This window comes from Dama dama, chromosome 19 (assembly GCF_033118175.1).
Source record: "Dama dama isolate Ldn47 chromosome 19, ASM3311817v1, whole genome shotgun sequence".
Taxonomy (NCBI): domain Eukaryota; kingdom Metazoa; phylum Chordata; class Mammalia; order Artiodactyla; family Cervidae; genus Dama; species Dama dama.
In genome coordinates, this window is record NC_083699.1 from 65,666,699 (window position 1) to 65,691,224 (window position 24,526).

General features: G+C 42.2%; 2 protein-coding genes across 2 annotated transcripts in view; one reads left to right on the forward strand and one right to left on the reverse strand.

Moving 5' to 3' along the window:
- The first annotated feature begins 572 nt into the window (after positions 1 to 572).
- ANKRD28 (ankyrin repeat domain 28) overlaps positions 573 to 24,526 on the forward strand; it is a 195,071-nt gene continuing 171,117 nt past the window's right edge. The window contains exon 1 of the mRNA XM_061167271.1: positions 573 to 693. Coding sequence (XP_061023254.1) covers positions 667 to 693 — 27 coding nt within the window. The 5' untranslated portion in view covers positions 573 to 666. The remainder of the gene's footprint in view (positions 694 to 24,526) is intronic.
- On the reverse strand, positions 13,490 to 14,351 carry LOC133073589 (protein DEK-like). The gene has a single exon (XM_061167268.1). The coding sequence runs from the start codon at positions 14,336 to 14,338 to the stop codon at positions 13,505 to 13,507; it is 834 nt and encodes a 277-aa protein (XP_061023251.1). The 5' UTR covers positions 14,339 to 14,351; the 3' UTR covers positions 13,490 to 13,504.

Consider the following 24,526-nt stretch of genomic DNA (forward strand, 5'->3'; position numbering starts at 1 on the left):
TGCCCGGCTCCCCTCACGCGCGAGCCCGGGGGCAGTCACTGAGGGAGCCGGGACCCGCGCCCCAGGCCGGGCTCCGCCCCCCGCGCCCCCGGGCGCGCGCCCCGGGCACCTGGCCGCCCCTCCCCCGGCTCCGCGCGGCTCTCTCACACCCGCCCCCCGCCCGGCGCTCGCGGCTCCGCGCCCACCCTCGCCGCTTCCTGCCCGGCCCCGCCCCGTCCGGGAGGCGGGGCCCCGGGCGAGCGCGGCGGCGTGGCCAATGGGCGCCCGGCTTACTCTGGCCTCTCCCCCGCGCGGCCGCCAATCGCGGCGGGCGGTGGTGGTAATATTGTGGAGTGGAGTTTGGATGCCGCGGCGGCCGCGAGCTGGAGCGGCGGGGCCGCGGGGGCCGCTCGGCTGTGTCGGGAGAAGAGGGCGTGAGGCGGCGGCGGCTGCGGAGGCGGCGGACGGGGGAGAGGAAGAAAGGAAGCAAGAGGGCGGGGAGTCCTCGCGGAGGAGGCGGGTCCCTCCGGTTCCTCACCTCTCGGCGGCGGCGGCGGCGGCTGGAGGCGGGGAGGCGGCGCCGCCCCCCTGCCCGCGGACTCCTCAGCGCACGGCCGCCGACCTGCCGGCTCCGGGCGCTGGAGAGGCTCCTGAGGCGGCAGCGCCGGCCGGGCGGCGGCGACCGCCATGGCGTTCCTCAAACTCCGCGACCAGGTAGGCGAGGAGCTGCGGGCCCCGGGCGTGTGAGGGAAAGGCTGCGGGGCGGGGGCGCCGGCCGGGCGGGCCGCGGGGCGCCCGCTGGGCTGGGCGGCGCGAGGCCGGCGGGGACGCCCCGGGGGTCGCGGAGGCCCGCCTGTCAGAGCCGCCCGGCCCGGGGGAGCCCACGTGCCGCCGCCTCCGACCGCCGCCGCCGCCGCCGCCTGAGGGGCGGGTCCGCGCTCGCGCCGGGCGCCCGCGTCCGGATCCGCGCCTTCGCTCCTCCAGGTGAGTGAGGCCGGGGCCTAACAGGTGGCTTCCCGCCGCCCGGCCCGGGCGCCGCCCGCGGCCGGGACCGTGGGTCACGACCTTGCTCGCGTGTTGGCGTCGCCGGGTAAGTTGGAGGCCGCCTCTCCGGGTCAAAGGAGGTTGATTTTTTTTTTTTTTTTTCGCTCAAGGACTAAGTTATTCAGCGTGCAAGTTCCCAGACTCGTTTTCTTCTGACGTTTTGTGCACCATCTTGGTTACTTTTCTTGACTCAGGAAGAGCGGGTTCACGAACACCTGAAGTGCGGGAAAGAGTCGTGACACTCTTTGATGGGGGAGATACTTTTGTGTCTAGGGACGAAATAGCCACGATATCGGAATGATTTGTCTACCTTAAAACGTTGAACGATGGGTAGCAAGACTCTAGGCAATGCAAACATTTGAAATCTCCTCTGAAAGAAAAGGGAAATGAACGTGTGAAATACACCGAATCGCTGTAGACTTATTCGTGCTGAGATTTGTTTTTTTGCCATTTGTTTTTCTGAACAGAAGGTATTGAGCAGGTTTAAAGGGAAGGTAGTTGGATGCATTGGGAAACTGTTTCAGAAGTGAATTCCCCTTTTGAGAAACGGTGGGGGAAAACTTGAGATGTATTTTTCAATATTGTCTCTTAGCAAATATTGTACCTTAAAAATTTGAATCTAAGTAGTGTCATGTCATTAGTGACTTTTCTGTGGAGGCCGATGGTTGAACTTGTGTATGTATCATTTGGTATCAGGAAGGTTTTAGTCGGTGTTAAGGTCGTCAGGACTTGATACTTTAAAAAACTTTAGCGTTTAGTCAAGTTTATACATTGTATTTCAAATTGTTGAACCGCATTGTCCAATATGATAGCCAGTAGCCCATGTAGCAACAAATTTAAATTAACTTTGATTTTAAATAAAATAAATTCAGTTCTTCATTCCTGCTAGCCACATTTCAAGTGTCCCATACCCTGTGTGGCACTTGACTGGTGTTGCACAGCACGGATGTGGAGCATCTATATCATCACAAAGTTCTATGGGGCAGCACTATTAAAGAATAACAGGTAAAGCATAAACCAATTCCTCCTAATTACTGTACAGTTAATTCACGTTATGCTTTTAATGGTGTGAAATCTAGATACTCCACTAATCTTTACCGATCCAATGGCGCCTTGTGTTTCCATAACTTATAGTTGAGATAACAGTTTTTGTTTCTGGTCCTACACTTTTGAAGAAAGTTATTTGGATCATTGTGTGCATTAGAAATTTGTGAACTTTTAGTAAAGAGAGCACCTCATTTTACAGAAACGGTTGTATTTTCAGTTGCACATAAAAACCAGGTGCACTTCTGTTTTTGTGTATTTAGGAATTGCAGTTATGAAGCATTTGTGATGCTACTCCAGTTTTAGATAATATCCATGAGTACTCCATGGTAAGGATGATAAAGATTTTTCATTTGAACAGACCCTGATGCTGGAAAAGATTGAAGGCGGGAGGAGAAGGGGAAGACAGAGGATGAGATGGTTGGATGATATCACCGACTCAATGGACGTGAGTTTGAGATGGATGTGAGTTTGAGCTAGCTCCGGGAGTTGGTGATGGACTGGGAGGCCTGGCGTGCTGCAGTCCATGGGGTCGCAAAGGGTCGGACATGACTGAGTGACTGAACTGAACTAAGGATGATATGTAAAATGTCACCTGTAAACTTGATATTTGGGCAAGTTAATGAAGTGGCATGGCTCAGATGGGGGAAAGAGCATTAGGGTTTACCTCTAAACTACTAGTAGTTGGCTCATTTGGTCTGTCTTTTGGAAGACTTCGACAAGTGAGTTTGTTTTTGCCTGGTTTAAAGGGGTTAACCACTTTTAGAAGTCATCTTGTATGTTGATATTTTATTAGCTATTGAAAGTGATGGTAAAAGTGAAGTGGAATGCAAATATATTTTTAAAAAATAATTTTATTTATTTTTGGCTGTGCCGGTTGTCTTCGTTGCCGCACTGGCTTTAGGTGAGCGGGTGCATGCTTAGTTGTGTCCAACTCTTTGCAACCCACATGTACTGTAGCCCACCAGCTTCCTCTGTCCATGGAATTTTTCAGGCAAGAATACCTGAGTGAATTGCCATTTCCTTCTCCCAAGGATCTTTCCCACCCAGGAGTCTAACCCCATCTTGAGTCCCCTGCATTGGCTTGCAAATTCTTGACCACCCTGATACTCTCTATTTGTGGTGCACAGACTTTTCATTGCAGTGGTAACTCTTGCTGTGGAGCACAGACTCTAGGGCCCGCAGGCTTCAGTAATTGCAGCTCCCAAACTTGAGAGCGCAGGCTCAGTAATTGTGGCCCACAGGCCTAGTTGATCCTCGGCATTTTGATCTTCCCGGATCAGAGATTGAACCCCTGTCTCCTGCATTGGCAGGTGAATTCTTAACAACTGAGCCCCCAGGGAAGCCCAAAAATACCATTTTAACCTTTTCCATTTACGAACAGACCATTCAGTTAGATGAATTATTTTACTTGGAGGAAAGGAGATCTGTTTAAGTACACAGAATTTTATAGCTGGAAGGTGTTTGACAGCATTTTACTCAGTCTTCATTTTCATTTGAGCTTTTCTCTGCTATTTCCATATTTACACTGTATTTTGCTTTTTTCCATTGTTAATACAGTCTGTTACATAGAAACTAAACATGGGTAGGGGTTATTTTTCTTTGTATACATAAGCATCAGGGGGGTTCTAGTTGATTTAAATGTAGAATCCATGAATAAACACAGTAATTTGCTTTCCTCTCCAGTCAGTGAATGAGACAGCTCTCCCTCATTTTGTGCCAACCCCAGTATGGGGGTAAGAAGTTATTATTGTATTATTTTTTATTAGTATGTGAAATAACTGTAAATGAAATAAAAGGAATGTCTGCTGTTTGTAGGAGTGGAAACATAAATTTTTTCTCTTGACTTTTTTCCCACTTTGATGTGTTTATACAGCATGAATCTGTAACAGTTGCAGGATTTTATTCAACAGGTGTCACTGTCAAGTTTTTTTCTCCTTGCATGGTTGCATTTAAAATTTATTAATTTTCCAACTTTTCAGTTCAGTTCAGTCGCTCAGTCGTGTCCGACTCTTTCCGACCCGATGAACCGCAGCACCCCAGGCCTCCTTATCCATCACCAACTGCCAGAGTCAACCCAAAGCCATATCCATCCTGTTGGTGATGCCATCCAACCATCTCATCCTCTGTTGTCCCCTTCTCCTCCTGCCCTCAATCCCTCCCAGCATCAGGGTCTTTTCCAATGAGTCAACTCTGCATCAGGTGGCCAAAATATTGGAGTTTCCGCTTCAACATCGGTCCTTCCAGTGAACACCCAGGACTGATCTCCTTTAGGATGGACTGGTTGGATCTCCTTGCAGTCCAGGGGACTCTCAAGAGTCTTCTCCAACACCACAGTTCCAAAGCATCAATTCTTCTGCGCTCAGCTTTCTTTATAGTCCAACTCTGACATCCATACATAACTACTGGAAAAACCATAGCCTTGACTAGACGGACCTTTGTTGGCAAAGTAATGTCTCTGCTTTTTAATATGCTGTCTAGGTTGGTCATAACTTTCCTTCCGAGTAGTAAGCATCTTTTAATCTCATGGCTGCAGTCAAAATCTGCAGTGATTTTTGAGCCCCCAAAAATAAAGTCAGCCACCGTTTCCACTGTTTCCCCATCTGTTTGCCATGAAGTGATGGGACCAAAGGCCTTGATCTTAGTTTTCTGAATGTTGAGCTTTAAGCCAGTTTTTTCACTCTCTTTCACTTTCATCAAGAGGCTCTTTAGTTCTTCTTCGCTTTCTGCCATAAGCGTGGTGTCATCTGCATATCTGAGGTTATTGATATTTTTCCTTGCAGTCTTAATTCCAGCTTGTGATTCTTCCAGCCCAGTGTTTCTCATGATCTACTCTGCATATAAGTTAAATAAGCAGGGTGACAATATACAGTCTTGACGTACTCCTTTTCCTATTTGGAACCAGTCTGTTGTTCCATGTCCAGTTCTAACTGTTGCTTCCTGACCTGCATACAGGTTTCTCAAGAGGCAGGTCAGGTGGTCTGGTATGCCCATCTCTTTCAGAATTTTCCACAGTTTGTTGTGATCCACACAGTCAAAGGCTTTGGCATAGTCAGTAAAGCAGAAATAGATGTTTTTCTGGAACTCTCTTGCTTTTTTGATGATCCAGCAGATGTTGGCAATTTGATCTCTGGTTCCTCTGCCTTTTCTAAAACCAGCTTGAACATCTGGAAGTTCACGGTTCATGTATTGTTCACGGTTCACGTATTACTGAAGCCTAGCTTGGAGAATTTTGAGCATTACTTTGCTAGCGTGTGAGATGGGTGCAATTGTGTGGTAGTTTGAGCATTCTTTGGCATTTCCTTTCTTTGGGATTGGAATGAAAACTGACCTTTTCCAATCCTGTGGCCACTGCTGAGTTTTCCAAATTTGCTGACTTATTGAGTGCAGCACTTTCACAGCATCTTCTTTTAGAATTTGAAATAGCTCAACTGGAATTCCATCACCTCCACTAGCTTTGTTCTTAGTGATGCTTCCTAGGGTCCACTTGACTTCACATTCCAGGATGTCTGGCTCTAGGTGAGTGTGAGTGGTCATACCATCGTGATTATCTGGGTCGTGAAGATCTTTTTTGTACATTTTCCAACTTTATTGAGATATTATTCATACATAACATATGTGACTTTGAGGTGTACAACACTGCCCTGATACATGAATATATTGTGAAATGGGTTACTACGGTAAGTTAGTCAACACTTCCATGTTGTTGTTCAGTTGCTAAGTTGTGTCTCACTCTTTGCAACCCCACAGACTGCAGTATGCCAGGCTCCTTTGTCCTTCACTATCTTCTGGAGTTTGCTCAGACTTGCATCCACTCAGTTGGTGATGCTGTCTTAACCATCTCATCCTCTGCCACCCACTTCTCCTTTTGCCTTCAATCTTTCCCAGCATCAGGGTCTTTTCCAGTGAATCAGCTCTTTGCATCTGGTGGCCAAAGTATCGAAGCTTTGGCTTTGGCATTAATCCTTTCAATGAATATTCAGGGTTGATTTCCTTTAGGACTGACTGGTTAGATCTCCTTGCAATCTAAGGGACTCTCAAGAGTCTTTTTCAGCACCACAAATTCGAAAGCATTCACCACCATAATTCGAAAGCATCCATTCTTCCATGCTCAGCCTTCTTTATGGTCCAACTCTCACATCCATACATAACTACTGGAAAAACCATACCTTTGACTATCTGGACCTTTGTCAGCAAAGTGATGTCTCTGCTTTTTAATACGCTAAGTTTGTCATAGCTTTCCTCCCAAGGAGCAAGCATCTTTTAATTTCATGGCTACAGTCACATCTGTCCCTTCATATAATTATCATTTTGTGTGTAAATAATATTTAAGATCTATGTCTTGTAACAACTTTCAGTATTTAAGGTGTATGTCTTATAGCAACTTTCAATTGTGTATATACAACAGAGCATTGTAAATTATACTCACAGCGCTGTTCACTAGATCTCCAGAACTTTCTCATCTTATAGCTGGAAATTTGTACCCTTAGGCCAATTACAGGGTTCTATTTTATCAGCAGTGATTCATAGTATATGTTAATAAGAAAGGTAGATGGTCTTTGTTTGGATAAGGGATAAAAACTCACAAACAGGGAGCTGAATGGCAGCTGATACTTGGCTTCAGTATCTAGGAGACATTAGGGAATGATGGAGATCATAGCAGATAACAGGTATGTTAGCAGCTAATCAGCTCCAGTCCATTGTTGCCGGGCAGGTGTGCCTAGTATGTTGAAAACTCCAGTTTTTTTGTAGGAAGCCAGAAATACAGATTCTTATGAAAAATTTCTATTTATAAATGTTGGCAAGTTGGTAGTTACCACTGAGGAAATCTTAAAGCTGTGGTTGTAAAAGGGGGTTAGTAGGGAATGCAGAGTTCCAGAGAATAGCAAGGAGAGAGAAGAATGCCTTCTCTGTGATCAGTGCAAAGAAATAGAGGAAAACAATAGAATGGGAAAGACTAGAGATCTCTTCAAGAAAATTAGAGATACCAAGGGAACATTTCATGCAAAGATGAGCACAATAAAGGACAGAAAAGGTATGGACCTAAAAGAAGCAGACGATATTAAGAAAAGGTGGCAAGAATACGCAGAACTATACAAAAAAGATCTTGTCCCAGATAACCACAATGGTATGATCACTTGCTTAGAGCCAGACATTCTGGAATGCAAAGTCAAGTGGGCCTTAGGAAGCATCTCTACGAACAAAGTTAGTAGAGGTGATGGAATTCCACCCAAGCTATTTCAAGTCCTAAAAGATGATGCTGTTAAAGTGCTGCATTCAATATGCCAGCAAATTTGGAAAACTTAGCAGTGGCCACAGGATTGGAAAAGGTCAGTTTTCATTCCAATCCCAAAGAAAGGCAATGCCAAAGAATGTTCAAACTACCGCACAATTGCACTCATTTCACATGCTAACAAAATAATGCTCAAAGGTCTCCAAGCCAGACTTCAACAGTATGTGAACCAAGAACTTCCAGATGTTCAAGCTGTTCAACGGCAGAGAAACCAGAGATCAGATTGCCAACATTGCTCAGATCATAGAAAAAGCAAGAGAGTTCCAGAAAAACATCTACTTCTGCTTTATTGACCATACCAAAGCCTTTGACTGTGTGGATCACAACAAACTGGAAAATTCTTCAAGAGATGGGATTACCACACCACCTGACCTGCCTGCTGAGCAATCTCTATGCAGGTCAGGAAGCAACAGTTAGAACTGGACATGGAACAACAGACTGGTTCCAAATTGGGAAAGGAGTACGTCAAGGCTGTATATTGTCACCCTGCTTATTTAACTTACATGCAGAACTTATATACAGAGTAAATCATGCTATATGCTGGGCTGGATGACACACAAGCTGCAATCAAGATTGCCGGGAGAAATATCAGTAACCTCAGTTATGGAGATGACACCATCCTTATGGCAGAAAGCAAAGAGAAATTAAAGAGCCTGTTGATGAAAGTGAAAGGACTGAAAAACCTGGCTTAAAACTCAATATTCAAAAAACAAAGATGATGGCATCCAGTTCCATCACTTCATGGCAAACAGATGGGGAAACAATGGAAACAGTGAGTGGCTTTATTTTCTTGGGCTCCCAAATCACTGCAGTGGTGACTGCAACCATGAAACTTAAAGATGCTTGCTCCTTGGAAGAAAAGCTATGACCAGACTAGGCAGCATATTAGAAAGCAGAGACATTACTTTGCAACAAAGGTTCGTCCAGTCAAAGCTATGGTTTTTCTGGTAGTCATGTATGGATGTGAGAGTTTGGACCATAAAGAAAGCTGAGCGCTGAAGAAGTGATGTTTTTGATCTGTGGTGTTGGAGAAGACTCTTGAGAGTCCCTTGGACTGCAAAATCAAACCTATCAATCCTAAAGGTAATCAGTCCTGAATATTCATTGGAAGGACTGATGCTGAAGCTTCGATATTTTGGCCACCTACAAAGGGATGCAAAGAACCAACTCATTTGAAAAGACCCTGATGCTGGGAAGGATTGAAGGCAGGATGAGAAGGGGACGACAGAGGATGAGATGGTTGGATGGTATCACCGACTGCTGGACATGAGTTTCAGCAAGCTCCGGGAGTTGGTGAAGCACAAGGAACCCTGGTGTGCTGCAGTTCATGGGGTCGTAAAAAGTCTGTCACAACTGAGTGATGAAGTGAACTGAGAGGACCAGTTTATAACCTCTAGTGTAGATCAGCTTGAAGAAGAAAACTATTATACAATAAGATTCCTATTAAGAAACAGTTTTCTTTGAGATAAAATAGTGAAAGTGGTCATAAATATTAAAAAAATTGAGATATAATTTGCATACCATGAAATTCATCCTTTAAAGTGTTCAGTAGTTTTTTATTCACAGGATTGTACAGCCATAACCTAATTCTAGAACATTTCATCACTCCAAAAAGCTGTTAGCAGTCACTCTTTGTTTTCCCCTCCTCCTAACCCCTAGCAGTCAGTAATCACTTTCTGTCTCTATAAATTTGTCTATATTTCATATAACTGGAATCATACAGCATGTGTCCTTTTATGTCTGACTTCTGTCACTTAACATAGTATTTTTATGGTTCATCCATGTAGTAGCATGAATCATTTGGTCATAAACTTTTATAATATGTTTAAGAATTTTTAAAAGAAGTATATACTTTTATGCTGTTTTACTGCCTCTGTGTACATATTTATAATTTGGATTGGATGTTTTTGTTTCCATTTTCTGAGTTTGTTTCATATTGAATTAAATTTTGTTTGCAGTAATACTAAAGGATAATAGCTTTCACTCTGGGATTTGTGTGTGTGTGTGTAGGCGCCATCTTTGTCTGCCTCCTTGGTTAATGTTCATTAGATAAGAATTCTTGATATATTATTTAGCTTATATGCAGAGTACATCATGAGAAATGCTGGGCTGGAAGAAACACAAGCTGGAATCAAGATTGCCGGGAAAAATATCAGTAACTTAGATATGTAGATGGCACCACCCTTATGGCAGAAAGTGAAGAAGAACTAAAGAGCCTCTTGATGAAAGTGAAAGAGGAGAGTGAAAAAGTTGGCTTAAAGCTCAACATTCAGAGAACTAAGATCTGGTCTTGTCACTTCATGGCAAATAGATGGGGAAACAGTGGAAACGGTGGCTGACTTTATTTTTTGGGGCTCCAGAATTACTGCAGATGGTGATTACAGCCATGAAATTAAAAGACGCTTACTCCTCGGAAGGAAAGTTATGACCAACCTAGACAGCATATTAAAAAGCAGAGACATTACTTTGCCAACAAAGGTCCGTCTAGTCAAGGCTATGGTTTTTCCAGTAGTTATGTATGGATGTGAGAGTTGGACTATAAAGAAGGCTGAGCGCTGGAGAATTGATGCTTTTGAACTGTGGTGTTGGAGAAGACTCTTGAGAGTCCCTTGGACTGCAAGGAGATCCAACCAGTCCATCCTAAAGGAGATCAGTCCTGGGTGTTCATTGGAAGGACTGATGTTGAAGCCGAAACTCCAATACTTTGGCCACCTGATGTGAAGTGCTGACTCATTGGAAAAGACCCTGATGCTGGGAGGGATTGAGGGCAGGAGGAGAAGGAGATGACAGAGGATGAGATGATTGGATGGCATCACCAACTGAATGGACATGGGTTTGGGTTGACCCCGGCAGTTGGTGATGGACAGGGAGGCCTGGCGTGCTGCGGTTCATGGGGTCACAAAGAGTCAGACATGACTGAGTGAACTGAACTGAACTGAACTTAACCTGGTAAACTCTAAAGACGTGAAATAAAAATTAACTATTATGTTAGGCCATCTGGATCAGACGGTAAAGAATCCATCTGCAGTGCAGAGACCTGGGTTCAATCCCCAGGTCAGGAAGATCCCCCGGAGGAGGGCGTGGCAACCCACTCCAGTATTCTTGCCTGGATAATCCCCATGGACAGAGGTGCCTGGTGGACTGCAGTCCATGGGGTTGCAGAGAGTCTGACGTGACTGAGCGACTAAGCACGCATATTATGCCACAGTTTGGGGATTTATTTATTAAAACACACACTGTAACTTTAATTGATATAACTCCTTAGATTATTATCCAAGTTATAATTTAGAAGCAGTTGCCCTGGTTTGTATTATTTGTATTTTTAAATTCATGTATCTGGTAGGTTGGGCTTTCCTGGCGGCTCAGTGGTAAAGAATCTGCCTGCCAGTGCAGGAGATGTGGGTTCTATCTCTGGGTCAGGAAGATCCCCTGGAGAAGGAAATGGCAACCCATTCCAGAATTCTTGCCTGGGAAATTCCATTGACAGAGGAACCTGGTGGGCTGCAGTCCTTGGGGTCGCCGAAGAGTGATATGACTTAGCAACTAAAATAACAGCAACAATAATTTGATGGGTTAGTCTTCAGTTGTTAACTTCCAGACCACCATATATGTGTGTGTGTATATATATATGTATATATACATATATTATATATGCTGTTTTCCTTGTAATTATTTTCATGGAAATCATTATAATTAACATTCTGGTTATATTATTAGATAACAAACTTCTGTATGCCTGCTACTTTCTGGTCCTTGAAAATGGAGATATGTCTATGTATAAAACAGGGGCCCTGTTTTCTGGTATGGGAAAATCTGGAATTAGATAAGAACAGTTATGCTACTTGTGCTTTGAGACCATCAAAGGGACAAATGGCTAACTGAACCCAATTGTGGAGTTGGGGATCCTTAAAGTGTATTTTAATGAGATTTTGTTTACTCATGTTCCTCTTGTAATATTGTTTTCTATCATTGGTGGTGGACAAGAGCCATACATAGCCTGAGTAAAATATCCTTTTAGAGGAGCAAAAACTACAAGTATATTTTTGGTGAATTGGTGTTATATGGGGATATTTCATTTGAACATGTTTTTCCTTAATCTTTGCCACCAAAAAAGGATCAAATATTTTATTTAGGAGAACTGCAAATCTTAGTGTTGATGCAGATTAAATCGTGAAACTTTTCCTGCAGTTAACTAAAGTTTTTTTTTTGTTTGTTTTTTAAGAAATAACTTATTGATTGCATTTCCTCCTCTTTTTCGTTTGAGGAAACTCTCGGATTAGGAAGGATGAAAGTCAGAAAGGACCTACTTTAGTATTATGTTTTTATTAGTGTAGATTAATTAGGGTAAAATCAGATCATTCAAACAGCTTTTAAAGATTTTATATACGTATGTGGTGTGTATGTATGTAGATGGTAAACAAGAGCTTCTCTGTTAGTTCTCTGAGTGGTGGGTGGTTCCCCCCTTTTCGAAAGCTTGTGTGCTAGGCCGTGTGTAGTTCCAGGGTGTCAGACTGGGTCACGCCAGGAATGAGAAGAGAGTCTCTGGGAGAACTTCAGACAACAAGGGAAGGCACAGTCACGTCCTGAAGAAATGGAGTTAGTTGGACTTCAGAGTTAGCAGGCTGGCTGTTAAGGGATGTAGGAGCAAACTGCTGCCTGAAGGGTGGGCAGTGGGGTTGAAGCCAGTTGAGCAAATTGGAATAGCAAGTGTGGAATTACTCGTGTAGAGCCAGTAAGTAGCCTAATCCAAGGTATAGGCAGGTAAGTTAAAAACCAGCATGTCTGTTGGTTAAATGATTCGAACAGAGATGTCTGGAATCCAGAGACCTCAGTTGAGGAGACTGGGGGACTGTAGCCTGCAGACATTCTCAGCTGATACTGTAGCGGGTCAGAGAGGGAACCTAAAAGGAGTCTTTCCCAACTCAGAAACTGGTTAAGAGTTCTAAATGAAACACTGTATAGGTGTACTGTAGAAATGCTCTGGAAATTTGTGTATATGGTTAAACCACTTATTTAACAGTGAGTGACCTTGCTATTTTAAAGAAACTTATTTTAAATAGTCCCTTAATGAAACAAATCATCCTTCACTTTATCTTTTATCATAAAGCTGCATTTCTGTAAATCATCTTCACTTAAATTTAGATGTACTGACTCGATTGTTTAACTTTTTTTTTTTTTAGGCTCAAACACATATTTATTAATCAAAATATGAACCATTAAAATCAACACATTTTTGCTAACAAGAAATAAGTTTCTTTATTCTTGCAGCGTAAAAAAATCCGTGCTGTGGGATTCGACGAGTTCCTGGAAAGCACTTTCTGTCTCCTGCTGGTTGTGGAAGCGTCTTCCCTGCAAAAAGTTGTCGAGATGCTTGAAGTAGTTGTAGTCAGTCGGCAAGAGGTCAGGTGAATATGGTGGATGCGGCAAAACTTTGTAGCCCAATACTTTCAACTTTTGAAGTGTTAGTTAAGTGTGACATGCAGTCGCGTGTTGTCATGGAAAAGAATTAGGCCCTTTCTGTTGACCACTGCTGGCTGCAGGCGTTGCAGTTTTTGGTGCATCTCACTGATTTGCTGAGCATACTTCTCAGATATGATTTCGCCAGGATTCAGAAAGCTGTAGTGGCTCAAATGGGACCACCCAACAGTGACCATGACCTTTTTCTGGTGCAAGTATGGCTCTGGGAAGTGCTTTGGAGCTTCTTTTCGGTCCAGCCACTGAGCTGGTCATTACCAGTTGTGTAAAATCAACTGTTTGTTGCACATCACAATCCAATCGAGAAACGGCTCATTGTTGTTGTATAGAATAAGAAAGGACAACACTTCAAAAGAAAAACTTTATTTTTGGTCAGATCACAAGGCACCCACTTATCAACCTCTTCCACCTTTCCAATTTGCTTCAAATGCCTAATGACCACAGCATGGTCAACGAGTTCTGCAGCAACTTCTCGTGTAGTTTTAAGAGCATCAGTTTTGATGATGGCTCTCAACTGGTCATTGTCAACTTCTGATGATTGGCCACTACGCTCCTCATCTTCAAGGCTCTGCTCTCCTTTGCAAAACTTCTTGAACCACCACTGCACTGTACTTTCATAGGCAGTTCCTGGCCCAAACGTGTTGCTGATTTTGAGTTGTCTCTGCTGCTTTACAACCCATTTTGAACTTGATTAAAAAAATTGCTCAAATTTGCTTTATGTCTAAGAATCATTTCTAAAGTCTCCTCTTCACTCTCTTTATCTTCATCCTCTGAGTACTCTTCTTTGTTTTTCTTTTCCTCTTCATCACTGCTAGATTCATCTGACAGGATTTCAGGACATTTGGTTCGCTTAGCTTTCCTGGCCATCCCAGAACTGTTCCGTTCCTTTTTGTTGCCTTTGCTAGAACTTTTCTTAGATTTTGGCAACGGTTTGCCAGAAGGCTTGGGATGCATTAAAAAATTCAAGATCCTTTTCACCAGTTCACTATTTACACCCGATCTCTCCAAGTCAAGAACCTCGCAGATGCTCTTTAACATGGCATTTCTAAATTTTTTCAACATTTCTTCCTTCTTTTTATATTGGATACTTCCTTTTTCAAATGGAAAGCCACTGAACTGACCCACATTCTTCTTTAATGAGGACACTGTTCCTGGTCTGTTGTAAAGCAGTTTATGGAGATTTCTAAGTTCATCTGTTTTCTTCTTACTCAAAAAGAAATGTATCCTTTCACTTTCACAAAGTTTCTGCCCTTTTCCTTGTGCGATTGTAAACGGCTCTCTTTGTAAGGAAGAGACTTGCATCATCAACCTCTCTACTTTCTTCTTCTCCCTCTTGCCTTCCACAATGAGGCTCTTTTCTTTCTCTTCTTCCTCCTCCTCCTCCTCGTCGTCCTCGTCCTCCTCTTCACTTTCCTCTCTCGGGCCGGGCATGTCGGGCTCTTTTTCGGACGCGGGCTGGGCGGGGGCTGCCTCTCCCTCCGCAGCTGTGCCCGAGGAGGACATGCTGTGGACCGCGGGTCCCTGGCGCGCGAGGGCACGAAGAGGCGCACGGGCCGCTCGCTGGCGTGACGTTCGCGCCGCGCTCTCCGATTGTTTAACTTTTAGAGATGATCAGTAATATCTGGATTGTTTTGAATGTCCTGGTGCATTACTGGTTTAGAACCTCCTGTGTTTTGGCTACTGAATTATTGCTTTTGAGATACTGCTTAATTAACTTCGATGTGTTTTCTTTCCTTACTAGCAATGTTCCACCTACTAAGATTCCAGGTTCTATTTATAAAAAAAAAAACTCCCTCCCCTTCACCTAGTTTCCTCAGCACCTAGAAGCCTCAGTTTTGAGCTTGGGATTCCTTTTCTCTGACCATAATGTCTTTCATCATCGGGTATCCTGTTTCTTCACCCACACCTGTGCTTTGCTGTGTTAGGACCTACTTCACCTAGTTGGCTAGGTTCAATTTGGCCATACACAGACCTCTTGAGAAACTTGACCTGCTGACTTGAGCAGTACTCGCTAGGGTTGTGTTTTCTGAATCATGGGACAGCTTTTCCTATGGCGTCTCTGAGGGTCTCCCGGCTCTTCCATTGCACCCTTTTGTTCTAGTCATGCCTGGTCAGCTTTCGTCTCTGGTTTTCTACCTCAGTCTCCTTTCTGAGTCCTTTGGCACCTCGGGCTCAACTCCTGACTTATGCCTCAGTCTCATCCCGTTCATCTTGGTCTGCTGCCTCTTGCAGTCTGTCCGTCAGGCTGTGCCCCCTTCTCAGCAGGCCTTGTCTCTCAGTGGGCACTTCATGTGCAGTTCCTCCCCTGGGTGCCAGTATGTCAGTCTTAAGTTCTCATCTGCTACCTTTTCTACTCCTGTCTGTAGCCTCGGTTTTACCCTCTCAGGTTATAGCTTCATTCTTTCCCGTGGCTTTCTCAGGCAAGAGGAGCAAATCACTTAAATGCTAAGTAAATAATAATAGATGTCATTCATGGATATGGAGAACAAGTATGATGTCTTAACTGACTGTCTGGAATGCTGGAACATACACTTCTAGCTCATTAATTTATCTGCTCTGTGACTTGGGGCAAGTTATTTCACTTAAGTTTGTGTTTCCTCACCTAGAAATGAAAGGTAGTTGTGTCTTCCTCCCAGAATTATTGAATTAAATGAGAGTGTGTAAAACCCTGGCACATAGTTGGCACTTGGTAAATGGCAACTGCTACTATATTAAAAGACGAGTTTGGAACTTAGCTCTGCCGCTTTCTGACTGTATGATCTTGGGCCAACAGACTAAAGCTGGAGTTTGTTTTTAATATCTTTTTGAGATCTAATTCAGAAAATCTACCTATTAAATAATTAATAGTTCAGTGTGTTGTTTTGTTTGTTTTTTAGTAAATTCACTGGGTTTTGCAACTATCAGTCTAATTTTGGAGCATTTTTATCACCTCAGAAAGAAACCTTGTGCCAGCGAGCAGTTACCTGCGTTTCTCCTGGCCTCCTCTCCTCTCTCAGCCTTTGCGCTGTGTGGGTGCTCAGTCATGTCTGAGTCTTTGTGACCCCCATGGACTTTTTAGCCTGCCAGGCTCCTCTGTCCATGGGATTTTTCCAGCAAGAATACTGGAGTGGATTGCCATTTCTTTCTCCAGGGGATCTTTCTGACCCAGGGATCAAGCTCCTGTCTCTTGCGTCTCCTGCATTGACAGGTAGTTCTTTAGCCCTGAGCCATGTGGGAAGCCCTCTCAGCCTTAGGCAACCGCTATAATTTGCAAGTATGGAGCTTGCTTGGTGACTCACTGGTAAAGAATCTGCCTGCCAATGCAGGAGATGTGGGTTCAACCCCTGGATCAGGAATATCCCCTGGAGAAGGAAATGGCAACCCATTCCAGTATCCTTGCCTGGGAAATCCCATGGACAGAGGAGCTTGGCAGGCTACAGTCTATGGGGTCGCAAGAGAGTTGGACATGACCTGGTGACTAAACAAAAAACAACAAAAACAATTTGTAGGTACATCTTGGAGATATTGCAGGTTTGACTCCAGACCACTGCAGTAAAGCTAGTATATCAAAAAAACAAGTCACACAACTGGTTGGTTTCCCAGTGCATGTATAAGTTACGTTTATACCATGCTGTAATGTATTAAGTGTGCAACAGCATTATGCCTGAAAAAACAATATATATATCTTAATTTAAAAATACTTTATTGCTAAAAAATGTGAACCATCATTTTACAGTGCAGGGTTGCCACAAACCTTCAATGTGTGTAGATGTGTGTTTTAATTTCTCTTGAGAAGATTCATATGAGTCAAGTTGCTGAATTACATGATTGTTGTTTGGTCACTAAGTGGTGTCTGCCTCTTTAAAACCCCATGGACAAAAAAAAGTAAATAAAACCCCATGGACTGCAGCACACCAGTCTCCCCTGTCCTTCACTATCTCCCTGAGTTTGCTCAGATTCACGTCTGTTGAGTTGGTGATGCTATCTAACCATCTGATCCTCTGCCTCCCTCTTCTTTTGCCTTCAGTCTTTCCGAGCATCAGGGTCTTTTCCAGTGAGTTGGCTCTTCGCACCTGGGGGCCAAATTATTGGCGCTTCAGCTTCATTATCAGTCCTTCCAATCTATTCAGGGTTGATTTCCTTTAGGATTGGCTGGCTTTATTTCCTTGCTCTCCAAGGGACTCTCAAGAGTTCAGCACCACAATTTGATAGCATCAATTCTTCAGCGCTCAGCCTTCTTTATAGTCCAGTTCTCACATCCATACTTGACTACTGGAAAATACATAGCTATGACTATCGGAGCTTTGTCAGCAAAGGGTTGTCTCTGCTTTTTAATACACTGTATTCATGATAATGTTATGTTTAATGTTTTAAGAACAACCAAACACATATAACTCCTTTCGTGTGCTGCTGGGTTTAGCTTGCTAATATTTTGTTTCTCTTTCTCTTGTGATATCTTTTTCTTTGGTATAAGGGTGATGCTGGCCTCATAGAATGAACTGTGAAGTGTTCTCTGCTCTCTTTTAGAAGAGTTTGTGAAGGATTAAATGTTTGGTAGAATTCACCAGTGAAGCTATATGGGCCAGACCTTCTGTTTGTGGTAGTCAAATTTTAAGTTACTGATTCTGTTTCTTCACTTGCTATAGGTCTGTTTAGACTTTCTGTTTCCTCTTGAGTCAGTTTTTGTTGGTTTGTGTCTTTGAGGGAATTTTTTTCATTTTATCTATAATATCTAACTTGTTGGCTTGACATTGTTAAAATATTCCCTCATAATCCTTTTAATTTCTCCAAAGTCAGTGATGTACACCTTTTCATTCCTGGATAATTTGTCTTCTTTTTTTTTTTTTCCTTGGTCAGTCTAGCTATAGATTTGTTAATTTTATTGGTCTTTTCAGAGAACAAACTTTTGATTTTATTGATTTTTTTTCTGTTTTTTCCCTTTTCCATCATACTGATTTTCCTTCTTAGATTTATAATTTCTTTTCTTCTGCTTGCTCTGGGTTTAGTTGGTTTCCATCTTAAGCAATCAGAAAAAAGCATACTTTTTTCCTTTTCTCATATTGGTGTGTACAGCTTTAAAGTTCCGTTTAAATACTTCTGTGTTTACTATCCTATGTTTTGATTCTGTTTCCAGTTAGTTGAAAATACATTCTAACTAAATTCCCTCATGATTTTGTGTTTGACCCAAGTGTTCTTTATAAATGTCTTGTTTAGTATCCAAACATTTGTCCAACCAACCCTTTGAGACCCCATGGACTGTAGCCTACCAGGATCCTCCATCCATGGGATTTTCTAGGCGAGAATACTGGAGTGGGTTGCCATTTTCTTCTCCAAGAGATCTTCCCAACTCAGGGATTGAACCCGGGTCTCCCACATTATAGGCAGATGCCTTACCATCTGAGCCACCAGGTGGATTTCCCCAATTTTTTGTTTGTTTTCTAATTTAATTGCATTGTGATTGGGGAATATTATTAATATTCTTTGTCTCATTTCAGTTCTTTTAAATTTGAGACTTGTTATATTGTCTGGGCTTAGATAGTAAAGAATCTACCTGCAATGCAGGAGACCTGGGTTCTATCCCTGGGACTGAAAGATCCCCTGGAGAAGAAAATGGCAACTCACTCCAGTACCCTTGCCTGGGAAATTCCCATGGACAGAGGAGCCTGATGGGCTACAGTCCATGGGGTTGCAGAGAGTTGAACACGGCTGAGTAACTAACACTTTGACTTTATTGTCTGTCATACAGTCTGTCCTGGAGTTTACTCCATGCATACTTGAGAAGAATGTGAATTCTGTTGCTGGGTGGAGTCTTGAGTATGTGTCACGTAGATCACATTAGTTAGCAGTATTGTTCAGGTTATTCTTACTAATTTCCTGTTTACTTGTTCTATACGTTTAAGAGGGTAGGGTATTGAAGTCTGTTGCTGTTACTCATTGCCTATTTTTCCTTTCATTTCTCTCATTTTCTTGCTTCCCCTATTTTGGGCCTGCTTTTTAGGTGCATATGTTTATATTCATTAATATCTTCTATTGCATTGGTACTTTTAATATTATAAAATATCTTTTTATCTCAAGTAACTTTTTTATGTAGTCATATTTTGTCAGATATTAATAGAGCTACTTCAGTTCTCTGATAGTTGTTTGCATGTTGTATGTTTTTTCCATCCTGTCAACCTGTTTGTAAGTTTCTCTTGTAGGTGGCGTATAGGTGGGCATTACTTTTTAAAATCTAGTCTAGCCATCTGCCTTTTTAATGGAGTGTTTTTTAATCCTTTCCTACTTAATGCTATTTTTGAAATGGATTTGCATCTCCCATTTACTTTTCATTTTTTATATATGTCATGTCTTTTTTGTTCCTCTGTTCCTCTTTTGTTACCTTTTGTATTTTCTTTTTACCATTTAAAATGTTTGATTTTTAAGAACTATATTTTTCTTAGTGTTTAGGGATTACACTGTGCATCTGAGTTTATCACAGCCTACTTCAAGTTTAATACTAATAATACTCCAGAACAGCTCCATTTCCTGCTCTGTTCTTTGGGTCATCATTATCATAGTATGTAAGGGCCAATTCCTGGATTATCTCGTGTTCTCAACAGTGGAATTTGAAACTGGGGAGCAGCCATTGGAAGATTTTATTTTATAGAGTTCTTGCCTCACGTTAGAGCTTTGAGGAAAGTACAGAGCTTGTTCTGAATGTTTTAGAGGTGGCAGGGACAAACCTCAGGCTCTTAAGAGGAAGATGAATCTGCCTTTTTCTCTGCAATTCCTTCTTTGTTTCTTTGAGTGATTAAAAGCTATTAAATGTAGCTCCTTCCTTGCAGGCATGAAATACTTACAAATTCATGAGTTACACACTTGTGGAATAGGATCCACGGGAGCTGTCTGTGAAGTTTGTGAAACATCCATTTGAGAATCACTGTTAGAGGGTGAACAGGTTGCTGCTGTTTGTGTGTATGGAATGGAGTGTGTATTGAAACATTAGATTAACATTTTCTGGCATCTGACCTTTTTTCCTGATTCCTAAAGGCTGAGTGTATTTAAGTGGTATCTTTTAAGTAGTTTTGATATGACAGAGAAGTGTTTGATCTATTTCTTATTTGATACTCACAACATTTATTTATTTATTTTTGACGTGTAGTTGACTTACAATGTGTTACTTTCTGGTATATATAGCAAAGTGATACATATTTGTGCATGTATGTATACACACACACATATATTCTTTTCATATTTTTCCATTATAGCTTATTATAGGATATTGAGTGTAGTTCCCTGTGCTATGCAGTAGGACCTTCTTGTTTATTTTATGTACAATAATGTGTGTGTGTTAATACGAAACTCTTAATATATCCTCTGCCATCTTCTTTCTCCTTTGGTAGCCATAGATTTGTTTTCTTTTTTTTTAATTTATTTTATTGAAGTCAACTTGATTTACAATGTCAATTTCTGCTGTACAGCAAATTAAGTTATGCCTAAATATACTTTCTTTTTCATATTCTTTTCTATTGTGTTTTATTACAGGATATTGTTCCCTGTTGTCTGTCTGCTTTATATATACGTATATAAGATAGCTGGCATCCATAAGTTTATTTTCTGTGTCTCTGACTCTTTCTGTTTCAGTGTTGTCGTTGCTTAGTCACTAAGTTGTGTTCGACTCTTTGTGGCCCCGTGGACTGTATCCCGCCAGACTCCTCTGTCCATGGGATTTCCCAGGCAAGAGCACTGGAGTGGGTTGCCATTTCTTTCTCCAGGGGATCTTCCCAACTCAGGCATTGAACCCACATTTCCTGCTTGGCAAGCAGATTCTTTACCACTGAACCACCTGGGAAGCCCTTCTGTTTCATAAATAAGTTCATTTGTGTCATATTTTAGATTCTACATGTACATGTAAGTAATATCATATGGTGTTTGTTTTTCTGACTGCTTAGTCTGATAATATCTGGATCCATCCAGGTTGCTATAGATGGCATTATTTCATTCATTTTTATGGCTGAGTAATATTTCATATCTTCTTTATCTCTTCATCTGTTGATTAACATTTGAGTTGCTTCCATGTCTTGGCTATTGTAAGTAGTGCTGCTATGAACTTAGGAGTGCATGTACCTTTTTGATTTATAGTTTTCTCCAGATAATATGCCCAGGAGAGGGATTCCTGGATCATATGGCAGCACTAGCTTTATTAGTTTTTTAGGGACCTTCCATAGTGTTCTCCATAGTGGCTGTACCAATTTACATTCCCACCAACAGTGTAGGAGGGCTCCCTTTTCTCCACACTCACAACTGTTTTTTAACCATAGGAAGGATATGCAAGAGTTTTTTGTTGTTTTTTCATTTTGGCGGGTGGGGGAGGGGTGTGTGTGATTTGTTTTGTTTTGCTTCTTAGGAAAAATTGAAGAACAGAAAACTTACTTATTTCAGGTTTTTGGTACCAGTTTTTCACAGAAGTATAAAATGAAAGAGAAAAAAGTCCTCTTCCTCACTCTTGCCAGATTTGTTGTGAACAATCCTTGATTGTCAGCTTGTCAGCAGATGTTTTTTCCTTTGAATAACTTCTGCTGGAGACAGCCTTGTTTCTGGACTACTCCCTCTTACAGCCTACAGTTGCCTTTAGAAGTGCAGGAACTTCCCCCTCCCCCCATTTATAAAATCGTTAAACTTTACCATTTTCAAGGGTTTAATGTAGTGTTTTCATTGAACTCATGGAAGTTAGAATTGAAACTATGAGAGAATGTAACTATTTAGTCTTGAGTTTATAATTTCCCGGAGAGTAAAGGCCACAGTTTTGCCCAATACCAAACTCTTAACAAGAAATTCATTCAGTACTTTGATATTATCTACTGAATATTATTGGTGAGAATGCAAAAAATGGTCCCATAAACTTTTATTTCCCTGTAGTTCTATCTGAAATAATACTCTTTATCTGACTATATTTGTGGTCTATCTCTCTCTTTTGGAATGTGAATTCTAAGAGGGCCAGGACCAGGTCTGTTATTACTGCTGTATCCCCATCACCTACAGTAATATTTTGCATAGAGTGGACATTCATATATTTCTGGATGAGTAAAGGTGTATCTGAGACAGGACCCTGGGGTGTGTGTGTGTGTGTGTGTGTGTGTGTGTGTGTGTGTGTGTGTGTGTGTGTGTGTATATATATATATATATATATGTTTTTCTTTTTTTTGAAAAGGTTATTTTGATATGCACTCCCACGGTTGAGAAAAACTGGCCTGTCTTCTCCTTATGCAGTAATGTGCTCACGGTACAGAAGATACACACATACATGTGTGTGGACTCAGAATGGACAGTTGCTTTCCACCATCAAATAATTAAATTTAGGAGTGGTGAGAAGAAAGAGCTAGAAGAGAATTTATTGCCCCCTTCCTCTTTTTTAAACAACAATAACAACAAAAGGTGAGGTCAGGCTTCCTAGATGAATTTTCTCCAAAATAGTGGTTCTCGGTGGGGGATAGGATTTCTCCAATGACAATTTTGTTTGTTTGTGGCCACTTTTTTTTTTTTTTAACTGAAGGATAATTGCTCTACAGAGTTTGTGGTTTTCTGTGAAACCTCAACAAGAATCAGCCATGCCCCCTCCCGTTTGAACCTCCCTCCCGTCTCCCTCCCCATCCCGCCCCACAGAGCCCCTGAGTCATACAGCGAATTCCCTCTGGCTGTCTATTTACAGGTGGTAATGAAGTTTCCATGTGGCTCTCCCCACACATCAACCCCTCTCCTCCCGCTCTCCGTGTCTGTAGGTCTGTTCTCTGTGTCTGTTTCTCCACTGCTGCCCTGAAAGTAAATCCATCAGTGCCATCTTTCCAGATTCCATATATATGCATTAGTATACAATATCATTTTTCTCTTTCTGACTTACTTTACTCTGTGTAACAGATTCTAGGTTCATCCACCTCATTAGAACTGACTCAAACACATTCCTTTTTATGGCTGAGTAATATTCCATTGTGTATATGTACCACAGCTTCTTTATCCATTCACCTGTTGATGGACATGTAAGTTGCTTCCATGTTCTAGCTATTGTAAATAGTGCTGCAGTAAACATTGGGGTACATGCGTCTTTTTTCAATTCTGGTTTCCTCAGGGTATATGCTTAGTAGTGGGATTGCTGGGTCGTATGGCGGTTTTATTCCTCATTTTTTAAGGAATCTCCATACCGTCTTCCATAGTGGCTGTATCAGTTTACATTCCCACCAGCAGTGCAAGAGGGTTCCCTTTTCTACACACCTTCTCCAGCATTTATTGTTCGTTTGATGATGGCTGTTCTGACTGGTGTGAGGTGGTAGCTCTCCAGTGACATTTTTGATTGTCATAACTGGGGAAGGGGAAGGATGTTCCCGGCATCTATTGGATAGAGTCCAGGAGTGAAGCTGAAACATTGTACGGTGAACAGGACATCCACCCTCAGCAAAGAATCACCTGCTCTACAGTGTCATTATTGCAGAGGTTGAGAAAGCCTGCTTTAAACAAGTCACTTGGAGAAAGCAGTAGTAGTTACTGTGAGTTTGGCACTTATAATCCATGGAGCCTGTGTGTGTGTGTGTGTGTGCACGCGCACACGCGTGTGTGTAACCCTTGGCAAAACTGAACGTCTCATGTAGGGAAACCTGTATGTGTGTACAGGCAAGCCTTGTTTTATTGTCCTTTTCTTTGCTTCACACTCTGTTTTTTACAACTTGAAGATTTGTGGTAACCCTGTGTCAGATAAGTCTGTTGGTGCCATTTTTCCAACATCATTTGGTGTCTCTGAGTCATGTTTTGATAATTCTTGAAATATTTCAAGCTTTTTCATTATTTGTGATGGTGATCTGTCATCGGTGGTCTTTGATGTTATTACTGTAGTTGTTTTTCGGCACCATGAACTATGCCCCATGTCAGGTGGCAGACTTAATCCTAATCCATAAACGTGTGTTTTGACATCTCTCTCTCTCTCTCCCCTTGGGCCCCCTTATTCCCTGAGGCACAGCGATGTTGAAATTTGGCCAGTTCATAAATAACCCTATATATGGTCTCTAAGTACCTGTTGAAATGAAGAGTTATACATCTGTCACTTTAAGTCAGAAGTTAGAAATGATGAAGCCTAGTGAGGAAGGCATGTTACCAGCCCAGATAGGCCAAAAACTAAACCCTTTGAACCAAACAGTTAGCCGAGTTTTGAACGAATGCAAAGGAGCAGTTCTTAAAGGAAATTAAGAGTACTGCTGCAGTGAACACACGAAAGATAAAGAAAGTGAAACAGCCTTATTGCTGATATGGAGAAAAATTTTTTTAATTGTGTAACTGATAATATTATGTAAGTTTCAGGTGGTACAGGCTCTTGGGAACATGGGCTTCATTCGTGATTCACAGTTTTTCAGGTTTCTACTCCATTTTATAGTTATTATTGGGGCTTTTCCCTGGGGGCTCCTGGAAAGTGGGAGACCTGGGCTCGATCCCTGGGTCGGGAAGATCCCCTGGAGGAGGGCATGGCAACCCACTCCAGTCCTCTTGCCTGGAGAGCCCCATGGACAGAGGAGCCTGGCGGGCTACAGTCCATGGGGTCACAAAGAGTGGGACACGACTGAGCGACTTAGCACAGCTTATAGTTGTGTAAAGTATGGTTATAATCTCTGTGTTGTGTAATGTATCCTTGTAGCCTATTTATTTTATTTATAGTGGTTTGTTCGTCTTGATACAGAGAATGTTTTAGTTATCTGG